The 22,918-nt window shown below is 41.1% G+C and overlaps 1 protein-coding gene across 4 annotated transcripts in view; it reads right to left on the bottom strand.

The window, feature by feature from the left end:
• Nucleotides 1-11,902: 11,902 nt before the first annotated feature.
• LMO1 (LIM domain only 1) overlaps nt 11,903-22,918 on the bottom strand; it is a 75,656-nt gene continuing 64,640 nt past the window's right edge. For all 4 annotated transcript variants that reach the window (XM_045016220.1, XM_045016219.1, XM_045016221.1 and 1 more), the window contains 2 exons: nt 16,954-17,079; nt 11,903-12,358 (listed from right to left, as the gene is read on the bottom strand). In XM_045016220.1, the coding sequence (XP_044872155.1) occupies nt 12,253-12,358; nt 16,954-17,079 (232 nt within the window). In that variant the 3' untranslated portion in view covers nt 11,903-12,252. The remainder of the gene's footprint in view (nt 12,359-16,953; nt 17,080-22,918) is intronic.

Here is a 22,918-nt window from a genome sequence, read left to right as displayed (position 1 = left end):
TTGTGTTAAATGTAAACTAATAAAAAAAATAAAGGGAAAGCAGTATTTTTCTTCTGCATAGTAAAGTTTCAAAGCTATATTAAATCAATGTTCGGTTGTAAACTTTTGAAACAGAATATTTTGTTCAGGAGTTACAAACAACCTCTATTCCCAATGTGTTCGTAACTGAGGTTCTACTATATTGACTATAACTTGAATTATTATTTTTTTTAACCTGTCAGCAGGTGTCAAGCCTTCTATGGATGACTGAAGTCAGCTGTGCAATGCCTGATTTCTTCATAATTGCAATTAATTGGTGGTGGTGTCCTTTCACATCTGGCACTACAAGTTAATCAACACAGTACAGAGCACCAATAAGATCAAAAGACAGCAGTTTAGTTTATATGTGTGTGGTGTGTGTGTGTGTGTGTGTGTGTGTGTGTGTGTGTGTGTGTGTGTGTGTGTGTGTGTGTGTGTGTGTGTTCTTTTTAAGAAAGCCTGACAGATGCCGTGAAGCACTCTGGTCAGACTAAGACATCTGCCAGGGATGTCACTGTTACATAGGTATTGCTGTTTCCAGTAGTAAAGAACAGGATAGAAATTACAGCTGAACTGGGAGGAGTGATAAGCTGAGATCACAGATACTTTCCAGAAATAATATGGTGTTGGATAAATTAATTAAATGTAAATAGGCTCACAATCAAAAATAGAAGCTATAAATCTCAGACAAATTGTCAGAAATTTAAGAGCAAAAGTAGGTAAACTACATCCCTAGTACTAGAAGAGGACCTTGACATAAAAGGCATTTCTGAAACATGGTGGAATGACAAAGACAGTCAGTAGAACACTGCATTGTCTGCATATACACTCTACAGGGAGGACAGAGTAGGTCATAAAGGTGGGAGAGAAGCAGTAGCTCTGAAAGGTTCCATAGAAACTAATGGGATAAGATTGCTGAGTGAAGAGGACCACACGTCTGTATTTGTATCCACATGGATACAAATCTCAAGTCACTGTGATACTAAGAGTTACACCACTGGCCTCCATGTCAAGAAAAATATATTGAGTGAAATCAAAGAGGCAACTGAATCTAATAAAGAAGTAATAATGGGTGAATTCACCTACCCACATATAAACTTGTCATATGTCACATTGGGACAAGTTTTATAGAAGCAATTTCTTGACACCTCAAATGATTGCTTCTTGAAACAACTAGTTCTTGACCACACAGAGAGGCTACACTCCATTCAGTCCTAAGTAACCCAAAGAAGTTGATCTAAAAAGTTACCATAGTTTAGCCACTAATTTATTGTGATCACTTTGTAATTAAGTTGAACATCCTGAGAGAAGTGATCATCTAAAACCTCTCCAGGGCATCATCAAGGATCTATAACCTATCCTGAAGGATGATCCCTCACTCTCACAGATCTTGGGAGACAGACCAGTCCTTGCTTACAGGCAGCCCCCCAACCTGAAGCAAATACTCACCAGCAACCACACACCACACAACAAAAACACTCACCCAGGAACCTATCCTTGCAACAAAGCCCGTTGCTAACTCTGTCCACATATCTATTCAAGGGACACCATCATAGGACCCAATCACATCAGCCACCCTATCAGAGGCTTATTCACCTGCACATCTACCAATGTGATATATGCCATCACCTGCCAGCAATGCCCCTCTGCCATGTACATTAGCCAAATCAGACAGTCTCTACGCAAAAGAATAAATGGACACAAGTCAGACATCAAGAATTATAACATTCAAAAACCAGTCGGAGAACACTTCAACTTCACTGGTCATTCAATTACAGACCTAAAAGTCGCAATTCTCCAACAAAAAAACCTTCAAAAACATACTTCAATGAGAAACCGCAGAATTGGAATTAATTTGCAAACTGGACACCATTATATTAGGCTTGAATAAAGACTGGGAGTGGATGGGTCATTACACAAAGTAAAAATTAATTTCCCTGTGCTAATTTTTCCCCTACTGTTACTCACATCTTCTTGTCAATTGTTGGAAATGGGCCATCCTGATTATCACTACAAAAGTTTTTTTCGACTACTGATAATAGCCCACCTTAATTGATTAGTCTTGTTATAGTTGGTATGGCAACACCCATTTTTTCATGTTTTCTGTGTATATATTTTCCACTGCATGCATCTGATGAAGTGGGCTCTAGCCCACAAAAGCTTATACCCAAATAAATTTGTTAGTCTCTAAGGTGCCACAAGTACTCCTTGTTTTTTTTCCCCTAAATTAAAAAGGATACTTAAAAAAATTAGGAAGCAGGTAAAAAATGTAAAGTCAAATGTGAATTAAAATCCTTAGAATCACCATTAAAACTACATAAAAAGAAGGCATATCGTGACAGATATGCAATTTCCTGCAATAATCCTTAAAAAAAAACCCTTAAATTTTAGTGTCTTTGGAGTCCACTGTATTAAATGCAAAGGTTTGTTATTTATATTATTGAGGGCCAGGATTGTATGCAACTTCTAAGGAGGAGATGTGATGTGAACCTTGGGAAGTGCAATGAACTTCAAAGGACTGTATTGAACAATGTGACAGACAGGAATGGACTTTTGGGACAAACGATGTCAAGTGGTTTGTGTAAGGAATTGGGGGACGTGAATGCAAATTCCCACTTGTGGTTATGCAAAAACCCAGCTTTTGAAGCTATGCCCTGAGGAAGGGACCATTGTCTGCTGATCACCTGTTCTCAGAATCTCAAGAAGAAAGGCCCAAGCTGACTGATCTATTCATGGTTGGGCTAGTTCTGAGCTAAGGCTGTTCCGAACTTGTAACCACACAAAAAACCCATTGTGGAGTTGAAGGTCTGAGCCCTCACAGAGCCTTTGTTGGAGTGCAGGGTGATCTCTGGTAAATTTGTCACATGTGTGTATGTTCCTTTAAATAATTTTCTTTGTAATGCTTTCATTTTAAGAATAAATGTGCTTCCCATAAAGACCTGTGTGTTAAGTTGTACTGCTGGCAATTACAGCTGTTCATAGCTTTCGAAGAGAAAGCAAAGCACAGAAGCTGGCCTGGTTAAGCAGACTTGCTTGTTGGAGATATCACAGTGTAGGCAGTAAACTGTGCAGCCTGAAAAATCTCTGATCAGAAGGGAGAGAGATTCAGGTCTCTGCCCAAGAAAGATGATAGCTGAGTAACAGAGTCTAGAGGCGGTGTCCCTGGTGGAGCCCGGGGGTGAACTAGATTAGGACAGCTGCACCTCTATGTGAAAAATACATATCCCAAATCAAAAAGGAAGCAGAAATGCAAGAAAAACACAACATGGTTTATGGCCAGGCGCAAAAGGTAATGTGAGCCAAAGAACTGTCCTTCAGAAATGGAAATCCACCCCAATTTATGCCAATAAAAAGGAACAGAGACACTGAAGGTAAAATCTAAGATCAAAACCCAACCTTATTTCCAAGAGCCAAGACATGAGAATGAAAATGAAATTATTTTTATATAGTAGAAACTGGAAGCCTGCAAGAGAATCAGTAGATCTGCCGGAGCAGCAGGGATTAGAATAGAAGCTAAGTAATTTCTTTGACATAAAGGATATTAGGGAGATACCTGCTCCAGACCTTTGCTCTTTAGGTCAGTAAAGATAAGGCAATCAGAGACTGAAATGTCAAAAGAGAGGGAACTGGGACAAATTGAAAATTAAGGCATAATCCATCATCTGGACCAGGTATTGTATAGCCAAAAGTTCTGAAAAAAATTAAGAACCTTGTGGCAGACCTGAAAAACATATCCAATCCTCATTAAAATTGCCTACTAGATTGGAGGACTGCAAATGTTATACCTATCTTTTAAAAAAGGATTTTAGAGGTGGTTATCTTAAAAGTTTTTTTTCTGTACTAAATAAAGTGGTTAAATTATAATTAAGGACAGAGTTCTCAAACACTCAGATATGATAAGGACAAGCCAGCACAGTCTCTTGTAAAGGAAAATCATGCCTCTCCAATCTACTAGAGTTCTATTATTTTCAGTCCACACTCTAATCTTGGGTATATGTTTCTGGTGGCAATGTTATACTGTTCTGTCTAAACAGAATTTAAGGTATTACATTACACATTAGTTAGAATATAGGCTACACTTTGCCAGTGTGACTTAAGTAAAAAGACAATGGGCTAAATTTTGGTCCCAGATACTGCACATGTGCACAACATAGATGGAAGTAAATGGGAAACTGCACAAATATACCTAAGAGAATAATGTGGCCCAGTGTTTTTCATTGCTACACTGGAATCAGCTTATTCATGTGCTGTCAAATTTTTTAAAATATTTTTGCAATTCTATGTTATATACTAATTATCCATTTCCTTCCAAAAGGATGTGTTACAAAATCAGTATCGATCTCTTCTCCTATAACTACAAATTTTCTCCCGATGGTACAGAAATCCATAGCTCTTTAACAGCACACAGCCACACTACCCTGTTGTTCAGGGCAGGAAGAAAAAATGGTGTCTAGATGGAAAATGACGGGCCAAAATTTAGTTCTGCAGAATATAATTATGTAATCCAGAATTTGGTCCCAGGCCAATACTCACGTGAGCCAACACGGTCAGGACATCTTCTGAAAGACACAATTACCCCTAACAATATGCTGTGGTACAGGTTTATTACGAACTCATGGGGATGCTTGGCACATAGTGAATCACAACGTTTCCTTCAGCACCTTTTTCCCTTGGAGGTCTCCCATCCAAGTACTCCTCAGACCTGACTTGCTTAGTATGAGATCTCATGAGATCAGTGCCCAAGGTGGTATGGCATTAACGTTTGAGAATAATTTTCACATCTGAGCCTCTTATAATGGCCAGAATCTGGGTCACCATGAAAATTGTGTTTTAACGTGTAGTTTGACTGAGCTCTTCGCTTGCCCTTTTCTCTTACAAGAATTTGCAGTGAAAAGACAGAGACACTTCCTTTGCCCATAGATAAACCTGAGAAAATCCTGATGCACAAGATGAATAGCATGAAAGCACTATATAAATGCTTCAGGAATCTGTTGATATTAGAAATGTCTGCTGTTGTGCCCATATGTCTACTTATTTCCATACTAAAGACATTTACTGTATATGTTTGCCACAAGGGAAAACTACTGTCTACAATTCAGCTATATTACTGGAAGTGCAGTACTGTATTTGTATGTGTCTGAATCTTACATTTCCAGGATATGTACAGATCCGCATTTTATAGCTCTTATCTTTGAAAGACTCCTCCAATCTGTGTTTCACCTCCCAGCCAATTAGTGAATATGTCTCATTAGGATCATTCTGTCTATATGGAACTTGCTACAGCCCAGGAGGAGATGCATTCTATGCACTGTTCTCAGCAAAGTTAATGATCATTATGGCACAAGGGAGGGGGATACATCTTATAACTGAATGGAACAGGGTTGAGATGCAAATACAGCATTTCTTGTAAAGTAAATTAAGCTAACAACAAGGTAACAAACTGCTGTTAATATTAGATTAACTTGTTTGGCAAGATATGAAATCAGGAGAGTTGGATTGTCGATAGCCAAGTGTTCAATAAAGCTAATGTAGCTCAGGAAAGTAGAGCATCCATCTGAAATACAAAAAGTAAAAATAATAGATTGGAGAGAGAGCCAGAACCAGCACAATTATACCAGTGTTAAAGATAAATTTAAAGGGCGCTCAAGTTTGTTTGTTTTCAACACTGACTTAGTCTGATTTTGAAATAAAAACGAGTCACTACCAGCCATTAGATAAGCGAAAAAAACAAACAAACAAAAAACAAAACATCCCAGATTTTTTTTACATTTGGAATCTAGAGCCTAAATGCCACATTGATCTAAGAATAAGTAGGCAAATGGCAAATAGTTCAGAAGTTAAAGCAAGTTGCATGTGTGTTTTTTCAGCAGCACCGTGCTGCAGTAATTCTACTAGACTTTGAGTAAGAATCATTAAGACTCAAGCAGAGGGGTCATTGACAGTAGCATTCTGAATGCAGGGATTGAGGCAAAAGCTGAAATGTCAAACTTCATGCCAGTGGTCACTAAACAGATTAAGCAGCGGTTATCTTGAGCAGTAAAAAAGGCACGCTGCTAATACTAAATGATTAGAGTCTAAAATGCCATTTACTCTGGTGTGATTCCTCAAATGAATATTTATACCAAGTGATGACTAACACACCATCAAAAGAATTTCATGTTCTGTTCATCAGAGAGTGTCCGTGATTATTCAGCAGCAGATCTGTGCTTCAGCACTTGTTTCTATTAAGCAAATTTGCAGTGTTCAGACAAAAATTCATGATTGCATTTTCCTTCTGGGATTTTTTTTAAGAAATCACATTCTATTCCATCATAAGAATGTGGGTCACGGCGGGTGGGCCTTATCCAATACATATATATGAAAGTGGTTATACAGGCACTGAGCAATTTCTCTCCTGTATTTTATATGAAACTGCTGGACATTTGCTGCACTGTATTCAAAAGGAGAAACCACAATGCATGCAGTGCTTCTCTCTCTCATTTGCCCAGCAACTCACAGGCCGAATTTCTGCATGCAATACACAAATCTGGGCAAGACAGGAAAAAAAATAGAAATCATTCAGTCCAGGAAGCGTCTTATTAGGCATCTGGAATCAAATTTACAGTCAGTCACTTTGCAGGGGCACAATAATAATCCTGACCATCAAGCATTAAATCAACTATCCCTACATTTACTGGAGTGGTTAACCACAATTTTTAATGCAACTGACACCCGATAACATATATGATGTTATGCCCATGGTAGGGAATGGTAAGTCATTGGAAACCTTGATGTTCAGAAATGTATTAACCTACAACAGCATTCCTGCAGCCCCATTGTCTCTCTTCTAAATGCAAGTGCATCCAGCCTTCTAATAATGACATTAAAGCCAGTTTGCAAACTATGACAGCTTCTATCCAAGGACCTCAAAGTGCCTCACTTGCATTGTTGCATTAATCCACATTGCGCCTTAATGACGTAGCCAAGTGACGCACAGGGGACTTGCCCAAGTTCTTAAAGGAAGTCAGTGGCAGCACTGGGAATAGGACCCGGCTTTCATGAATCACAGTCCTGGCTTTCACCACAAGAACATCTTTCCTTCACTAGGTGATAGGATTTCAGAATCTGGCATGCACACATGAATGTATTTTGCCTCATCACTAATGTTGAAGTTTAGGACCTATCACAGCCAAGGATTTGTGAAAAAATTAGAAGATGTAAGACTACCCCATGGAGGAAAAGCAATCAAGAGTGTAACAGAGCAGAGTTCAGCCCTGTGTTTTTGGTGTATATGATACCTGCAAAAATACCCTGGTGAGATGTGAAGCTTGGCTGAAGATAACATTCCAAAACTGAACTGACATACTTCTACCAGGAGCTGGCTTGATGAGGCCACAAGCATTTTCCCCTTTTCCACCAATTGAACACTAATTACTTGGGGATTTTTTGGCAGGCATCTATCTGCAATGATGCCTACAAAAATCCTGACAATGGTTCAGCAGCTGGTAGGCTGTGACTCTGTTTAGCAGACTAACCGATACTGTCTGACTGTTTCCTTGTGCTCCTCCCAGGTGTTTTTTCCACCTGTTGTCTCGTCTTAGACTTTGATCATAAACACCTCTGTGCAGGGACTGTCCTGTGTTTGTATAGTGCTTACAATGGGTCTCCAAAGGAACCCTAGGTGCTACCATTGCACAAGTAAATAAAATAATGTAAGCTATGCAGAAAGCAAGCCACCAGAAGTTAGATGTTTTGCCATTTCCACGCTGGGTGGAAGTTGTCTAATGTTTGCAGAAGTTTTTGCAACAGCAAACAAACAGTTCATGTAATTGGAGATGATCCTTTCTACTGAGGGGTCCTCTCTCCAACAGTCCGAAAAAGAGGCAGGCTAAAAAGGAGCGCTTGAAACTTCTTGCTCCCTAAGCCTACTTCACTCTTTTGGAGGGTTGTTGGTACAAGGACATCATGGAACATGCTATTCAAGACTGCCAGAAATGGTTCTCTCTGTTCCCATAGTTATTTTCCTCCCCCATTGGAGAGGATAGAGCCAAGGAGACTAGAACTAGGGAAGGGAACAGAAAAGGAGGCCAAAAGAAACAGAGAAGGGTGCTATGCAGGGGCGGCTCTACGTTTTTGGCCGCCCCAAGCAGTCATGCGCGGGAGGCGCCCCGGAGCCGCGGGAGCAGCGGACCTCCCGCGGGCATGACTGCAGAGGGTCCGCTGGTCCCGCGTGGCTCGGCTGGACCTCCCGCGGCTGCGGACGGTTCGCGGGTCCGGCGGCTCCGCTTGAGCTGCCGCAGTCATGCCTGCGGGAGGTCCAGCCGAGCCGCGGGACGAGCGCCCCCTCCGCAGTCATGCCTGCGGCAGGTCCGGTCGTCCCGGGGCTCCGGTGGACCTCCCGCAGGCATGACTGCGGCAGGTCCGCCGGCCCAGCCTGCCGTCCTCCCCGGCGGCAGGGGATGCCCCCTACCTTTTGCCGCCCTAGGCACCAGCTTGTTTTGCTGGTGCCTAGAGCCGCCCCGGTGCTATGGATGCATGATGACAATCGTTTTCTTTCATTAACCTTGAGTGATTTCTGTAAAGCAAAAAAAAAAGTCATTAAGCTGTGTTAGCAAGTAGAGCTGGTTTCAGACAGCCCAGTCATGTCCACATTAAAGAGTGCCTCATTAGGAAAGCTACAGTTATCCTCAATCAAGCCTTCCAAACCCCTTTATGTACTATTTTTTCATAATAGGATACTTGGAATTCTGAACGCTGCTCCAGCTGAATTTGCACTCACCTTTTGTACAGCACCAAATTGTCTAGACTCAAGAAATCTCCTTCAGAACTACTAAGGTCAGAGCCACTAAGGTCTACTGCTATGTATTGTCTTTGGTTCTTGCTTTTGGCCAGCCTGGAAAGCTTACAGGAACAGGGCAGGATGAGAAACTGCTAATACATTTTTACCCATTCGGTGTATTTTTTGTGCCCTAACAAGGCAGAGAAACAATATCATTTCGGCACTTCCCCTTAAACCAGGGAGCAAAGAGGTACTCAAAAAAAAAAAAAGTTAGCATGCTTAGCTTCAAAGCTTCAAGAAAACTCAATTATTTTATTAGAACTTGTTGACCAGTCCCCAAGTACAGATGGTCTAATCTTTTCTTTCTAGTCCTACATATCCTACTTATACCTATTAGCTTTTTAACCTACCATTGTGGCAAATGCTTTTATGTTTCTGTCCACTTTACTTGTATCACAGATCACTCTCCTGGCCAGCATCTTGCAATTTATAACCATTTAGGCCAGTCCGTATTGCAGTTCAAGTTTCTCATTGTGTTTTTTTGGTTTACAATCTACATCAACCCTAAACCATTCATCCGTCTGTGGCCTATTTTTTCCAGGTTCTTTTGGATTTCATCTTTATCTGACATTAACCTGTCTGCCATTCTCATGATTCCTGATGATTTCCATTGGTTGTGCCCCGCACACTGTCACTGAACAAGATTATGCAAAAAATCCATCAGAGATATTACATATGCCAACTTCTCTCTTTTTCCATCTCCTGCTACCCTCTGACATCTCTTACTAAGTCATTTTTTAAAAAAGTGAACCCCCACTTTTTCTTTACATTAAGGAAAGAACTTCAGGAAAATTTAATCTGTGCCTAGACAGTGTTTAATAGTAGAAACGGCAAATTGTAATGTTCCTTCTATATCTTAAGGCTGTGTGAGCACTGTCAGAACACGTGATTCAGTAGAAAAATGTTCTCATGTGTCCAGAGAGACCTTTCTTCTTTCTGTTTGTGTCCCTGTTGTTGAGGCTACATGAAACAAGAGCCATCCCAGATGCGCCTCAACAGAAAAGAACTCAGATATTCTCAGCCTAAGGAAGCAGACAGGTGGTTCAATCACACAAAAGAAACCTGCCTATACAGACCACACAGCCATTTTATAAATCCAAGGTTCTTAAGAGCCACTTCTCTACAAGCTACTGGATAGATTTCTCCCTTCTATACTTTGCCCGAATACTTCAACTTCATTGTCAGTACGGCATACGACTGGGTAATAATAGAATTGATTGGTGGCCAATGTGTCCAGGCAAATCTTTTAAAGAGAATTTCTTCCAGTGAAAAGAAGGATAAAAATGAAGTTATATAACCTTGAAAGAGTATTTCTTAGACATCAAAAAGTATCAGTTCTCTAAAGAGATTCTTTAACTGGCACCAAAACACTTCTTTCAAACTTTAAATAAGCCTGATAGGAAACCAGCTTTGTCAGCTCCCCTAGCATCACTATGGGATGACACCCCTACCATCACAAATGTCATCATTTTAAACTATGGAAGGAAATCATGGATATGCAGATGCCAATTTTTTCCTTGAATTTAGAGCACATGAAAGGTGGTAAAACGACAGTACTGGATATGGTAACCGATTTAAATCAAGAGAACAAATACAGTTTGGATAGTGAAAAATGAAGACTCTCCTATACTGTCACAAGCAGCCTGAACCATGAGCTTGATAGCCTCTAGTGCTAGGAAGGCTATTTAATCCATGCTCCCTCCCCCCGCCCCCGATGAAATTGCTAAAAGGAACCAATTGGTATTAACTGGAGGAGTGACCTATTGAAAAGACTCCTGACAACCAGAAACAGAATGGAGACCAAACAACTCATTTCACATGGCCATCCTGATCCTGAAATATCGACCTCTGTGTTCAAGAGAAGGAATGCTCAAGATAAACTATGAGGTATGTTAGCTTATTAGTGATATCTCAGTGCTTCTCTTACATCTCTGGTGTTCTGCTGTTATTTTTTAAGTTTGCTCAACTTGAGTTCTGGATGTACAGTGAAACACAGTTAAAGAAAATAGATATGAGAGGCCAAGATAAAACTGTATATAGTATTTGTAATGCAGAGGAAACAAGCAATACGAGATTCAAGATCAGTAGCCGGCTATTAATTCATGCTGGGAAAAAACTGAAACAAACAAAGAAAAGAAAAGCAGGGAGATATAGTGTGTAGAACTGAAGTAATTGTTTACCAGTGCTGGCTGCAATGTATAAAAATGATGTTGGTTGTAAGTAAAATTGTTTAGTGTGGTCCCATACCTTGCACGTGAATTGTGTAACACTGATAATTGCCAGAAAAAGTAGCCTGAATATAATTTGGAGCTTTTTTATCGGAGTCTTTTTAAATGACCTAGATTAACTGGAACCTGACAGCTTGTTGTGTGGGAGGTCACAACAACTGGCAAATGACAAGCAAAAAGATCTGTAAAACAGGTGATGCGGGTTCAATACCAGGCTTCGTTTGAAGTCTCTGGCATCAGCTGTTTTGGTGCCTGACACTTGGAAAACTGATGCCCTGTATAAGAGAATTAAGCCATGCCAAAGCCCTGAAATGAATATTCTGATCAGTAACTGGCCACCTGTTGACAAGGCTAGATAGATTCTATTCATTAGGGTTCATACTGAAGAGATACTGTATTATCTGGTCAATAAGGTTCTTGGTCATAACATTGCTCTGTCTGAATTGACGTGCTTTCACTTAAAAGGGGTCTGTGTCCACAGATACCATTCATGGTGAACAATTAAAGAAGTTGTTTACCACAGTCCTCATGGGGATTGACTAGTGATGCAGTGAAGATTCCCCAGCTATCACCCCCACAGAGCTCATTTACGCCTTTTCTACACGACAGCAATTGTGGAGACCAAATGTCATGTGGTTCAAGCAGAGGCTGAATTTCAGAGCAGCACTTTCTCCCCCAACTCTTGTCTGTTTTTGTGGTAGTTTAAACTCTTGCCCGTTATTTTATTTCATGAGTGTTCCAGGGATCTGTGTAATTTAAAAAAAAAAAAATATCTGGTCAGCATCAAATGCAGGAAACACAAGCCCCAACTGTATTACAAACAAACCACAACTTAAAATGACCAGGAAACATTCATAATTTTTAATTCACACCAGTAATAAAATTGCATTACATTTTTCATAAAATAAATGTTCCAGTTTATATACAGAAATCAGACTGTACAGAGCCCTCCCCCAGACCCCAAAAAACTCACAAACATACAGGCAATGCAGTGCTCAGCTAAGCAGGCACAACTGTACATCTAAATTTGTAACTGCTTTGTGTTGGGGGCAGGAAAAAAGTACTACAATGTATATAGTCCTTTCTGGACCAAGAATTAAAAAAATATTGCAGGCAAGCTGACAGACGCCCCTCACTGCTTGTGTGGCTGAACGTCCATCCCACAGTGCTTCAGCAAAGCAGGGATCGTTATTGAACTTGGGACTCAAAACTTCCATTCAGCTGCCCTTCCTCATAGTCCATCTGACATAAGATCATGTTGTTCTTCAGGAAAAATTTGTCTCCCACACAAAATCTGAAACGTAAAAAAAAAATAAAAAATTACGCATGTCTAAATGTTAATTGGCATTAACCGGGTGGCAGTACACCAAGGAAAAGATGACAGAGGATTAAAGTCTAGAGGTAGCAGGTGCCCAGATGGAAAGGAAAAGTTATCTTCATTATGAACTATACTTATCGGATTGGAATTTAGGGAGGCAGGATACAGTGGAGAGGGCACTCGACTAGGAACCAGGCGACCAGAGTTCTATTTCTGGCCCTGCCACTGATCTCTAAGAGACTCAAGTCACTTCACCACCTTGTTTCCCTCTCCTACCTTTTGTTTGTGTTGTCTAGTTAGACTGTAAGCTCTTTGGCGCAGAGGCCCTCTCATACTATAAATTTGAACAGTGCCTAGCACAAGGGGCCCTGATCTCTGTTGAAGCCTATAGATCAAGGGTCGGCAACCTTTCAGAAGTGGTGTGCCGAGTCTTCCTTTATTCACTCTAATTTAAGGTTTCACATGCCGGTAATACATTTTAACTTTTCAGAAGGTCTCTTTCTATAAGTCTATAATATATAACTAAACTATTGTTGTATGCAAAGTAAATAAGGTTTCTAAAATGTTTAAGAAGATTCATTTAAAAAAATTAAATTAAAATACAGAGGCCCCCTCCTCCCCCCGGACCGATGGCCAGGACCCGGGCAGTGAGAGTGCCACTCAAAATCAGCTCGTGTGCCACCTTCGGCATGTGTGCCATAGGTTGCCTACCCTGCTATAGATACTACCGTAATAATCAACATGAAAAGTGATGGAATAGATCCCCAAATAGACACGAGCTTTCAGATTTCACTGAAACCAGGAAGCAAACAGGTTATGTTACACAAAATGTTTTAAATGTTCTATGGTATTCAAATTTCCAGGTGAGGCAGTGTTTACACTAATTTACAGGCACTAAATGGCTATTAAGTCCTTCTTCACCCCCTTATGTACAGTGCTGAACAATAAATAGAAGTTTTTTGATGGATGGCTAGACTCAGTTAACCTTTATCTTCATGGAATGGAGCATGAAGTTCTCCGTCTGCCATGTAAATTGTTCTGTTTGTATTAAAGTTGACAGAGAGACTTGTGATATTTAACAATTTTATTTGATCATTAAGGTCAAAGAAGTTGCACACAATATCTGCAAGGTGCAGTTTGACAGCCACTAAGCTCCTCACACCTCCTGTTTGCTATAGATGTAAAAGTTAATCTAGAATTTTAGGATAATACACACGGTGCTCTTCATTGATCTCCCACTCAAGGGCAGAGTCTGACTTAGCACATGCTAAGTGCATGACAACAAAGCAGGACATAGGAGAGACAGCCTCAGTGTCCTAAGCCAATCCTGCTACTTCAGGGCAGGTACAGGCAAAGCTGGTAGTGATGCGGACGGCCAGTTCTGAAAGACAGATATATATGGGGCACACATGTCCATCCAGCCAGCCAGGAACTGGCAGATATGAACTTTAAAGAGGCAAAAACATTAGCTAGGAGTTCGCGGGAGAAATATAGGCCCTATACAACATGAAGCCCACAACTTTTTCCTCAGCAGAGTCATGAAGCCTTGAAAATGTGCCCCTACTATGTAGGGTGACCAGATGTCCCGATTTTATAGGGACAGTCGGGGGGGAGGGGATGGGTAATAGGAGCCTATATGAGATCTACCAGATCCAAGCCTCTCCAGCACCTCATACAAGTTTTCCCTTAATGGATGCCTATAAGTCAGCTGATGCCTTGCTTAATTTGGCAAGTCGGTATGGCGAAAACCTGTGGCTTCCACAGTGTGCTTAATTAGTATGGTTCATTGTGTGATTTCTCTCAGCACCCAGAGTCTCCTCTCCTAGCCTGCACCTGAAGCCCTCTTTATAATAGTCTGAAATTCAGCTAGCTAACTTTTAACTTTGTATTCCAGATAAGAAACAAAAAGCTGCTTCTTTAAGAGGAGACTCCAGTTAAAGCAGCATTGCACATATTCTCCTGAAAGTCACGGCCTCACCAATGGATTTGCTGAATATACAAAGTCTATTAGCCAACATTTTCCAGACTGCAACTTAAGACACAGCTGCTGACTTTCTGCTACTTAATGTTACTTAAACTGTGACCATAAAACCCGAGGAGCAGGAGTACAAAACAATGTCACGCCACCAGCACAACTGCAGCACAGTCAACAGCCGCCTCTTGCCAAATCTAGCTGGGGTCTAGAACAGCTGTGGGAGAGCTGAACAGATATTCGTAGTGTGTGGTTGAGTGTGGTTCTTTGAAAATCAGGTGAAAACCAGGCATCATGGGGTCCCATGTTTGTCTTGTAAATTGAGCACATTGTGAGAGACAAAGATGTTTTTCTCCAACTGCCAGCGCTGAAAATTCAGCATGGACCCAGCAGGAAGTGGAGTTCTTTCCTTCTCATGCACAACTACCAATCAAGGTTTAGCAGGCCCGTGTCACACCCATAGAGTTTTATGCCTGTGCAAACCCAGCAGTTTTCTGGAGGTTGATGTGCGAGGAAAAGGGAACCCAGCCTTCACACCGTGAGTGCCGAACTGTTAGAAAAACCTATCTTACTGAGCGAGTTTCATCAGGAATCAGAGAGACACGAACACTGACCCCAGGATGCCATTTTTATAAAGTGACTTTCAGAACAGAACTCACCACGAGAAAAAGGCAGGTGAACTGCCTGAAACATCTTAGGATACTGATGTATTAGCAGAGTACAGTGATAAAAAGAAGATTTAGTAGTTAGACAACAGTTACCTTCCCTTAAAAAAAGCAACATGAGTTAGGCCCAAGACATATTTTAGGAATCAGTGTTTTTGACGTGTGTTGGAGCCAATAGCTGATGGAAATATTTCGTACTCAACACTATTAAATAAAGTATAATTTTGCCTTAAAAAAACAAAAAAAAACCACCAATCTCCCCACTATGCTAAGAATGGAGCCTGAGACTCTGAAAAAGAATAGGGTAATACCAATGGATCCCAAAAAACCTAACTGAGGACTTTGCCTGTGAGAGGCTGCTCACTGTTATGAGTTTCGTCTCTGGGGAGGGAGGTGCTGAATCCCTGCCAGCGCAGTCACAAAATGGATAGGTCTGCCAATGCTTTCTGGATAGCAATAAGGTATATCAGAAACATATTAAAGACAGAATTAGAAATAGGACTATGCACCAAAACACTGGGAAATACAGTTTGTCTGCAAGAAAGTATGCTCCCTGTCCAACACACCAACCACTAGATGTCACTATAACCTCAGTGGAATAACCCTATTAAACTGGGGACAGCTTGATTTATTGCAGCTGTCAGTATTAATAGGAAGGCATTCTACCCCCAAACAAATACTACCAGCTTTGTGTTTGATACAGTGCCTTCAATTAAAGCCACTCAAACTACATACCGTGTGTCTGATTCTCTTCAGACATGCACTGCTGGGAGTCGGGTGTAAATCCACAGACTTCAACCAAGTTATACTGATATAAAACAAGTGTGAGAGGAAAGTCCTGTATTTTGATAGGTTCTCACAAATCTAACATAAAAGCTAGAAAGGAGACGTGAGCATGTGTGTGTGTAAATATCACACACATACAACCCCATATTGACAAATTCCAGAGTAATTGAAAGTGATGTATCTTATTTTTAAGTGAAATATCAGGTATGTTAACTTGGCTTTGAAGTAACATGCTTTTCTCCCATTGAGCTTACTCTCTCTTCTTTTCCTCCTCTTTTACCACATCCCTTCACAAATAATAATTTGTGGTTCAACGGGCAGCCTAAGCAAGGAGGGGCAGTTTTAAGAATGAACACATGCTTCAAAAAGGGAGACTATGTTGCATTTAATGCACTCAGCTTCCAAGAGGAGAACTCAACCTTCCGACAAGTGCACCAAAATCAAGAGAAAAGCATACCCTAAAGTCTTTGCACACACACACCCACATACCCCCAGTCTTTTATAGATACCAATGAGTCAGGCTAAACCCATGTCCTTTCACTGTACACTTTGATATGTATTTCTCTTTGCATCTTCCAGTCAGGTGTGGTACGGCCCCATTTAAAACTACCCTACAAGCAGGCCCTATTGCTTATGCAGTAAACTGAAGAGAGCACTTCATAGTCTCCAAAAGGGTTTAACCTAGAATAGATTTCTCCTTTGTACCCTCCTCACTTCTGAGCCTGTCAGAAGTCTGATTTAAGTAACTGAGTAACTTGTGCAAGAGAGGGTCCTATTTCCATCTATGGGTGTTCAGCAAACAGGCTAGATGCTGAAAGACCTCAGAAGCTGTTCATTCAGCTACATTACAACTATTTCAGAACAGCTGTCTAGTGCTTACTGTGCCTGGATCTGCAGTCCTTGCGTGTGCGCACCCCCCCCCCCACCCACCCACCCCTCCCTTGGCTCCACCAGGCCCACATCCTCGAAAAGATTGCAGGACAGACCCAGTCTATGTAGGCAACTACAAATAAGACAACCCAGCCAGTGCTAGCAGCTTCTCGGCCTCAGAGAGGTGGCAAAGATCAAGGGATTTCCTTGGTCTGTTGGCAAAAATTAAAAAAAAAAGTTTGTGGGTTTTTTAATTTCTGTAATAACTGTGTCCTCACCTCTGGTTGCAGAGTTGGCAGGCAAAGCAGTCCAAATGGTAAACATTATCTCTGGCCCTCATCACCATCTCGAAGGCAGGGATCAGTTTACTGCAGGCAGCGCAATTCCCGGTGGTACCAAAGAGCCTGCCAAAGAAGCACAATCATTAGAAGCCATTTTAATTAAATGGTGGAAGCACTAATTAAGTGTAATTAGCAGTATCAAATACTGTATTGCACCAATAAATAGGAGTTGCAGTATCCATTTCGCTGACCAACCAGTGTGCAGGAACTTGGGATACAATTGCCTGGTGAGCAAATGCCGATTGTCGAGATGAAACTTCACTTGGCTTGTGAGCCTTGGGCTAATTTACTATCTAACGGAGAAAAGCATTAAAGATACTTTCAGCCCTATTTTGCGGCTCACACGATTTCAGTCAAAACAAAACTATTTGCAAGGTTTTATCTCTGAACATTTTGCTTCCTTCCCCACCCCACTCAGCACCCATTTGCTCTTCATTGTTACCTAATGGAGGAATCCAAGCTGATGACAACGAGCCAGTTATAAAGGGTGAAACACAGAAGACTCACTAACTTTGCCAATGGAGAAAAGTCCAACTTACCTCCTGTTTTAAAGGAACACACACTTGGCATAATGTTTTACAAAGCCACTTTATAAATTTTGCTAAGACCTCCACCCTCCTCAACCTTCCTGGGAACCAACTAAGCGTCTTACACCAAGGCACAAACAGTACATTCAACAGTTCACTTCAGCTCCTCAGTCCTTGAGGACAGCCCTTCTGCACCAGAAGCTTTGCCACTTTTGTCATGGCTTTTGTATCTCCCTTCCTAGATGTCTCCTGCTCTTACAGCTCCCACAGGGAGACTAACCAAGAGCTACTGCATCATCCCCCCAGCCCTTGGACAAGTCCCTGAAGACCCATGACCCAGTGCCACTCCCTGGTGACAGGCATGACAGCACTTCTAAATTAGAGCTATAGGAACCAGTTGGGGATGCATGCAACGAATCAAAGATTTCAATCTTAAACTGCAAATAGTCAATATACACTTGTTACTTTCTGTTTAAGAGAAAGCATGTGATTTAATTGTTCTCAGAGCTATGTGGAAGGCACCTTCTTTCTGCTGATTGTTAGTTCGGCGTGCATGTAAACATGCACACGTGTGTACATCCTCCTAAACATATATTGGGCCTAAGGTCTGTTTCAATTCTTTGGAGTTGGATCTTGCTAATGCCAGTATTTACTGGTTCTACCAGTACAAAAAGGCAAAAAAGCATAGAGAGAACTGCTTGTAGCCTGGTACAGGAACACCTACGTCTGATTTCTCAGCCTACAATTTGCTGAACCAATCAATGCTACTGATCGCTGGACGGTAATCACTGAAGTGTGATAAGATCCTCAAGATAACCCTTCCACTCTCAGGCTCCTGAGCTATCATGTTAGCTTGTTTTTAGCATATAAAAAGTCTTACTTCTTGTGTCAGATGTTAAAAGAGACACCCATTACTTTTCTGTTATTCTTGGCTTGAAGGCAACTGGACTGTTTTCAGTGGGAGGAGACTAGACATTTGTGTCTGACACTTTACAAAAAAAGTCTATGGTACAGTGGGCCAGATAAAAATAGTACCAGACACACAGCGATGTAAGATCTAAATACTCTTGCCCTCAGACTTCACCACATTAGGGCTGGAAAGCCTGTACCGCAATAGACCAAGCAAAATGGCAAAGAGTTTAAATAAGTCTTACAAGCAAACAAAGCAAATGGGAACATATTCAGCAAGGGCAGGATGGTGGCCTGCTCTTATGATAGCAGGCGAGCCAGCCCTTCACTTTCCTGCCTGGGCTCCCTGCATCATGGATTAGTGCAGGACAGAGAGAGAGTAGCCTTCAGAGGGCTGCTGCGCCCAGTCCTACACAGGTGGTCAAGGACACTGCAAGAAAGGGCGTGTCTTATTATGGACCAGTAGCAGACTGGAGCCAAGGGTGGTGGTGCCAGCAGTGGCGGCAGAAGCTCACAGTTCCCTCCCTGGAATGCTCCTGGGCCAGCATAGCTACAATGTCCCTCATTCTGGATGGGGTGCCAATTTATAATTTAGCCCCAAATTTGTATTTTCTGATTCACAGTCATTTTACTTGGCAAAACAGAAATGTGTCTATCGCTCCTTGGTGTGATCGTCTTCCATCGTATAACTAGAACACCCTTAGTACAGTAGCAGCAGTCATTAGTTTCAATTTCTCTATTTGATAGAGAACTAGCAGGTTAGGAGAACAATGACGTCTGCATTTTTAAAATATCCAAATCACAGCAAACGTTAAAAAAAATCACTTAAAAAAAATCAAACCCAAGCAAAGCAGCCCAATACATTAGTGGAAGTTAATCCTCAATTTGTTCTGTGCATGATGCCGCTATTCTTGTGAGCGTAAAATATCCATTATTCATTAGCATCACAGTTGTGTGGAGCTCAATCTAGATTAAATAAAATAAAGGGGCCCCAGACAGAGTTATTTGCATTGTTAAACAGACAGTTTTCTTCACCCTTCAAATAGGATACTTCTCTACATGGAAATGATGGGGAAGTTTGGACAGATGTTCACTTAACGATTTAAACAGTTAGTTTAAGAAACATGAAGATTGTATTTGGCACTGGATTCACCTGTCTCTTTTCAGGGGTTGGGGGGTAAACCAAGGGTTAAACAGCTTTGAATGTTTGCATAAGAGCTACAGTTTATGTTTTGTCCAGCTGAAATTATGTCGCCTTTTAATGTCTACATAAATGTATCTCCCAGTTTCAGTGCGTTAATCTTGTTCTCTTCCATTAAGTTTCAGACAGCCCTCACCTCCCTTCCCTAACATATGAACATTTCACACACATTCTAGCACTTTCTAATTTTAATCACTTCTCAGGGAACGAAGTAAAGCTCTATATAGTCACTAAAATTCTCAAGTATGCCTGACTTGTAGCTCAAAGATCACAAGCTTGGAGGAAGTGCAGATTGAGGCAAAGAAGAAACACATTCTTCAACTAAGAATTTGGTCTTTGTTTTTTTGGCATGTCCAGCTGTCATGCTCCATACCTCCTCTCTTGGAGATCACACGAGGAGCAGTTTGGAGTTTTGTTTTTTTAATTTTGGGGGAGAACTCCCTTTCACCATCAATACATCCCATTGTTTAGTTTAAAAAGAAGCCACAAAAAAGGAAACACATATCCATCCTCTGGATGCATTCTCCATAGCAAATCCAATCTTCTCTCACTCACACACACACACACACACACACACACCCCGCCTCCCCCCCACAAGATCCTCAATATTCTCACTGGCATGACACCAGTGGGGGGAAAAAAGTCAGACAAGGAAGGTTTTTTTAAACCTTTTTAAAACTCTTAAAAGTTAGGAGACAGCAATTTTTAAGTACAGATTTATTCTCTCATGTAACAGAAGGACCTCACCAGCTTGTAAATAAGCTTAGACTATGCAGATTTAAAATTTAACACAATTAAACTTTTACCCTGTGGTAGTAATTATGCTTAATGGCTCTTACTCTGAACTTAACCATGTCTATTGTCGTCAGCCAATCTGAAAGCAGGAGTTTAGCCAAGGACAATTTTCTGTAGTTTATAGGCACACTAAAATCCAGCTATTCTATATTCTGATTAGCTGTTGATGTCATTGTGTATAGTAAAAATTAAAGCTAATTGGCACACAGGAGCAGCAGTGAATAGGAATGAATTGAGGGGCAAGCGGGTAGCATTCTGTGGAAGTGCTATGTAACTGTTGGGAGGCTTCTTTTTATTTAAAGATTTAGCTGCTTGTAACAATAATCTTCTGTACAACATTTTGGAATTCAGCAGCTCTGTGGAGGTACCTTAAACTGACTAAATGTATGGTATGGGCATAATTACCCAGAGTTCACCTTTTCTTTAGGGTATGAGTGAGGGGCTTATGCTGGTGAGTATGTGAAAGGGAGGGACTTGTCTAAAAGCGACCATCTCCTCCATCATTTTAAACACATTCTGTATTTCCAACTTTCATTCATCCCTCATGAATGAACATTAGATTTGTACCCCTTCCATGAATCTTCCTTCTCGCCCCACTCACATTCATTTATGGTCTAAGCTACAGGATAATCTGCACCTCAGTTTCATTATCTCTAAAAACCTACAAATAGTATCTACAAATGGATTTCTAAATACCTAGCAATACCAAGATTGCCCTCCATCCTGATATTTGAAAATCAGCAGCAAGTCAGGGGCCAGAAAACTCTCCTTTGAAAAGGGATTGAAAAGATTGGGGGCAGCTCACTTTAGAAAAGCGATGGTTAAGAGGGGATATAAGTGTATATAAAGCACAGAATGGGATAGAGAAGGTACATTGGGAGCTTCCCTTTTCCCTGCTGTATAATATGAGAAACAAGGAGGACATTCAGTAAAGTTAAAGAGGCAGCAAGTTCAAAACAGAAGGGACTGGGCATGCATATGGATACAAAGAATATCCAGAGTTATAATAGTTAACAGAAGCAGATTTTAGAAGATAGGAGAGAATCAAATGTATCTTCTAAAAGCGCCCCACTGAAAATTCTGAATTAAGATGGCAGTTCTGGCAAGAAACTTTGAGCAGGGCTCACAGAGATTGCTTGTGTGCTCCAAGCTGGTGGATCTTCAAGTATGTCTGCGGATTAATAAAACAACTGGTTTTTGTATTAAACAAGCAGTTTACAAAGAAGCACACTAAGGATTTCTATACCAGGAACAGTGGCTTCCAACAGAATTTGCCTATTCAACGGAAATAGATATATAAAAGATGGAAAAGCTAGCCATCACGACTTAACCAAATGGTAAATACATTGTATCTGGAAATACATCTGTATGTAGCTGGAGATTGAGGTGGGATTGCAAGGATAACAAATTTAAACAACTCAAGATCTGATTTCATCTTTCAGAATTAGGAAAGAAGAAAGTGCTTTAGGAAACATGAAGGTTAACAAATGTTCCTTTGCAAGCAATGACGACAGTTTATCTTTTGAAACAAATTATAAGGATATGGTTTGCTAAGAGTTCCTGAAGCACATTTGAAAGATGTCCTCAGTGACTCGGACAAAATGTACTCAGTGCAAAAAGCCCACTGCCTTATTTGACGCATTGGATGGCAGCCCGCTCGAAAGTCACGTGGGCAGGCCAAGAATATACAGAAACAGTAGGGCTCCTGCCACTGGGCTCTACCCCCCTCAGAAGAGGAGAAAATAGTCACACTAAAAGGAGCTAATTCTCATGCCCGTTCCATGCACTGGTCACAGCTGTCCAGTTAACAGGATAGCACTTCTTCCAGGGAAGATCCAGGCATTGTGTCTATTCCTGTCAGGGGCTCCAAAGCAGCACAGCACTGAACAGCCCAGAAGCCACCGCTGAGTTCTGAGGTGCACCTTCAAAAGTTTCCATTCATGAACGAGCAGAAGTGTAACTGAAGCAACTTGCAGCATGTCATCTAGTATTTCTTTAAATGTATGCACAAATAAGCACCACGGCCAATGACCATGGAAAATACACCATTTGTTTCACACTAGTTGGCCAGAAAGCTAGGGTCTCTGGTGCCTGTTTACTAATCACGAAGCAGCGCATTCTCAAACAGCTCGAGCTCCCCAGTGGATCTCAACAGTTACAATACCACAGGGGCCAATATCCATTAAAAAAGGCCCTCTATCCTTTATGTAAAGCCTATGGGACACCAATAGAGTATGTGCTCCTACTATTATATGCACTATTCCCATCAGGTTTCACTTACCTTTTCTCTGTCCACATTTATAGATTCAAAACTGGCTTGCTTCTTAGCTTTGTAAAGACTTTGTAACATATTTAGTGTACCAAATTCCATTATTTGACAGTGCTCTTCTTGGAAGCCACATAATCACAGTAAGCGGCCAGTGATTAATTCTTTTGATAGTCATTGTAATACTTTAAGTCACTGCAATGA

The sequence above is a fragment of the Mauremys mutica genome, chromosome 4 (genome assembly GCF_020497125.1).
Source record: "Mauremys mutica isolate MM-2020 ecotype Southern chromosome 4, ASM2049712v1, whole genome shotgun sequence".
Classification (NCBI taxonomy): domain Eukaryota; kingdom Metazoa; phylum Chordata; order Testudines; family Geoemydidae; genus Mauremys; species Mauremys mutica.
This window is presented reverse-complemented; position numbering and strand designations above follow the sequence as displayed.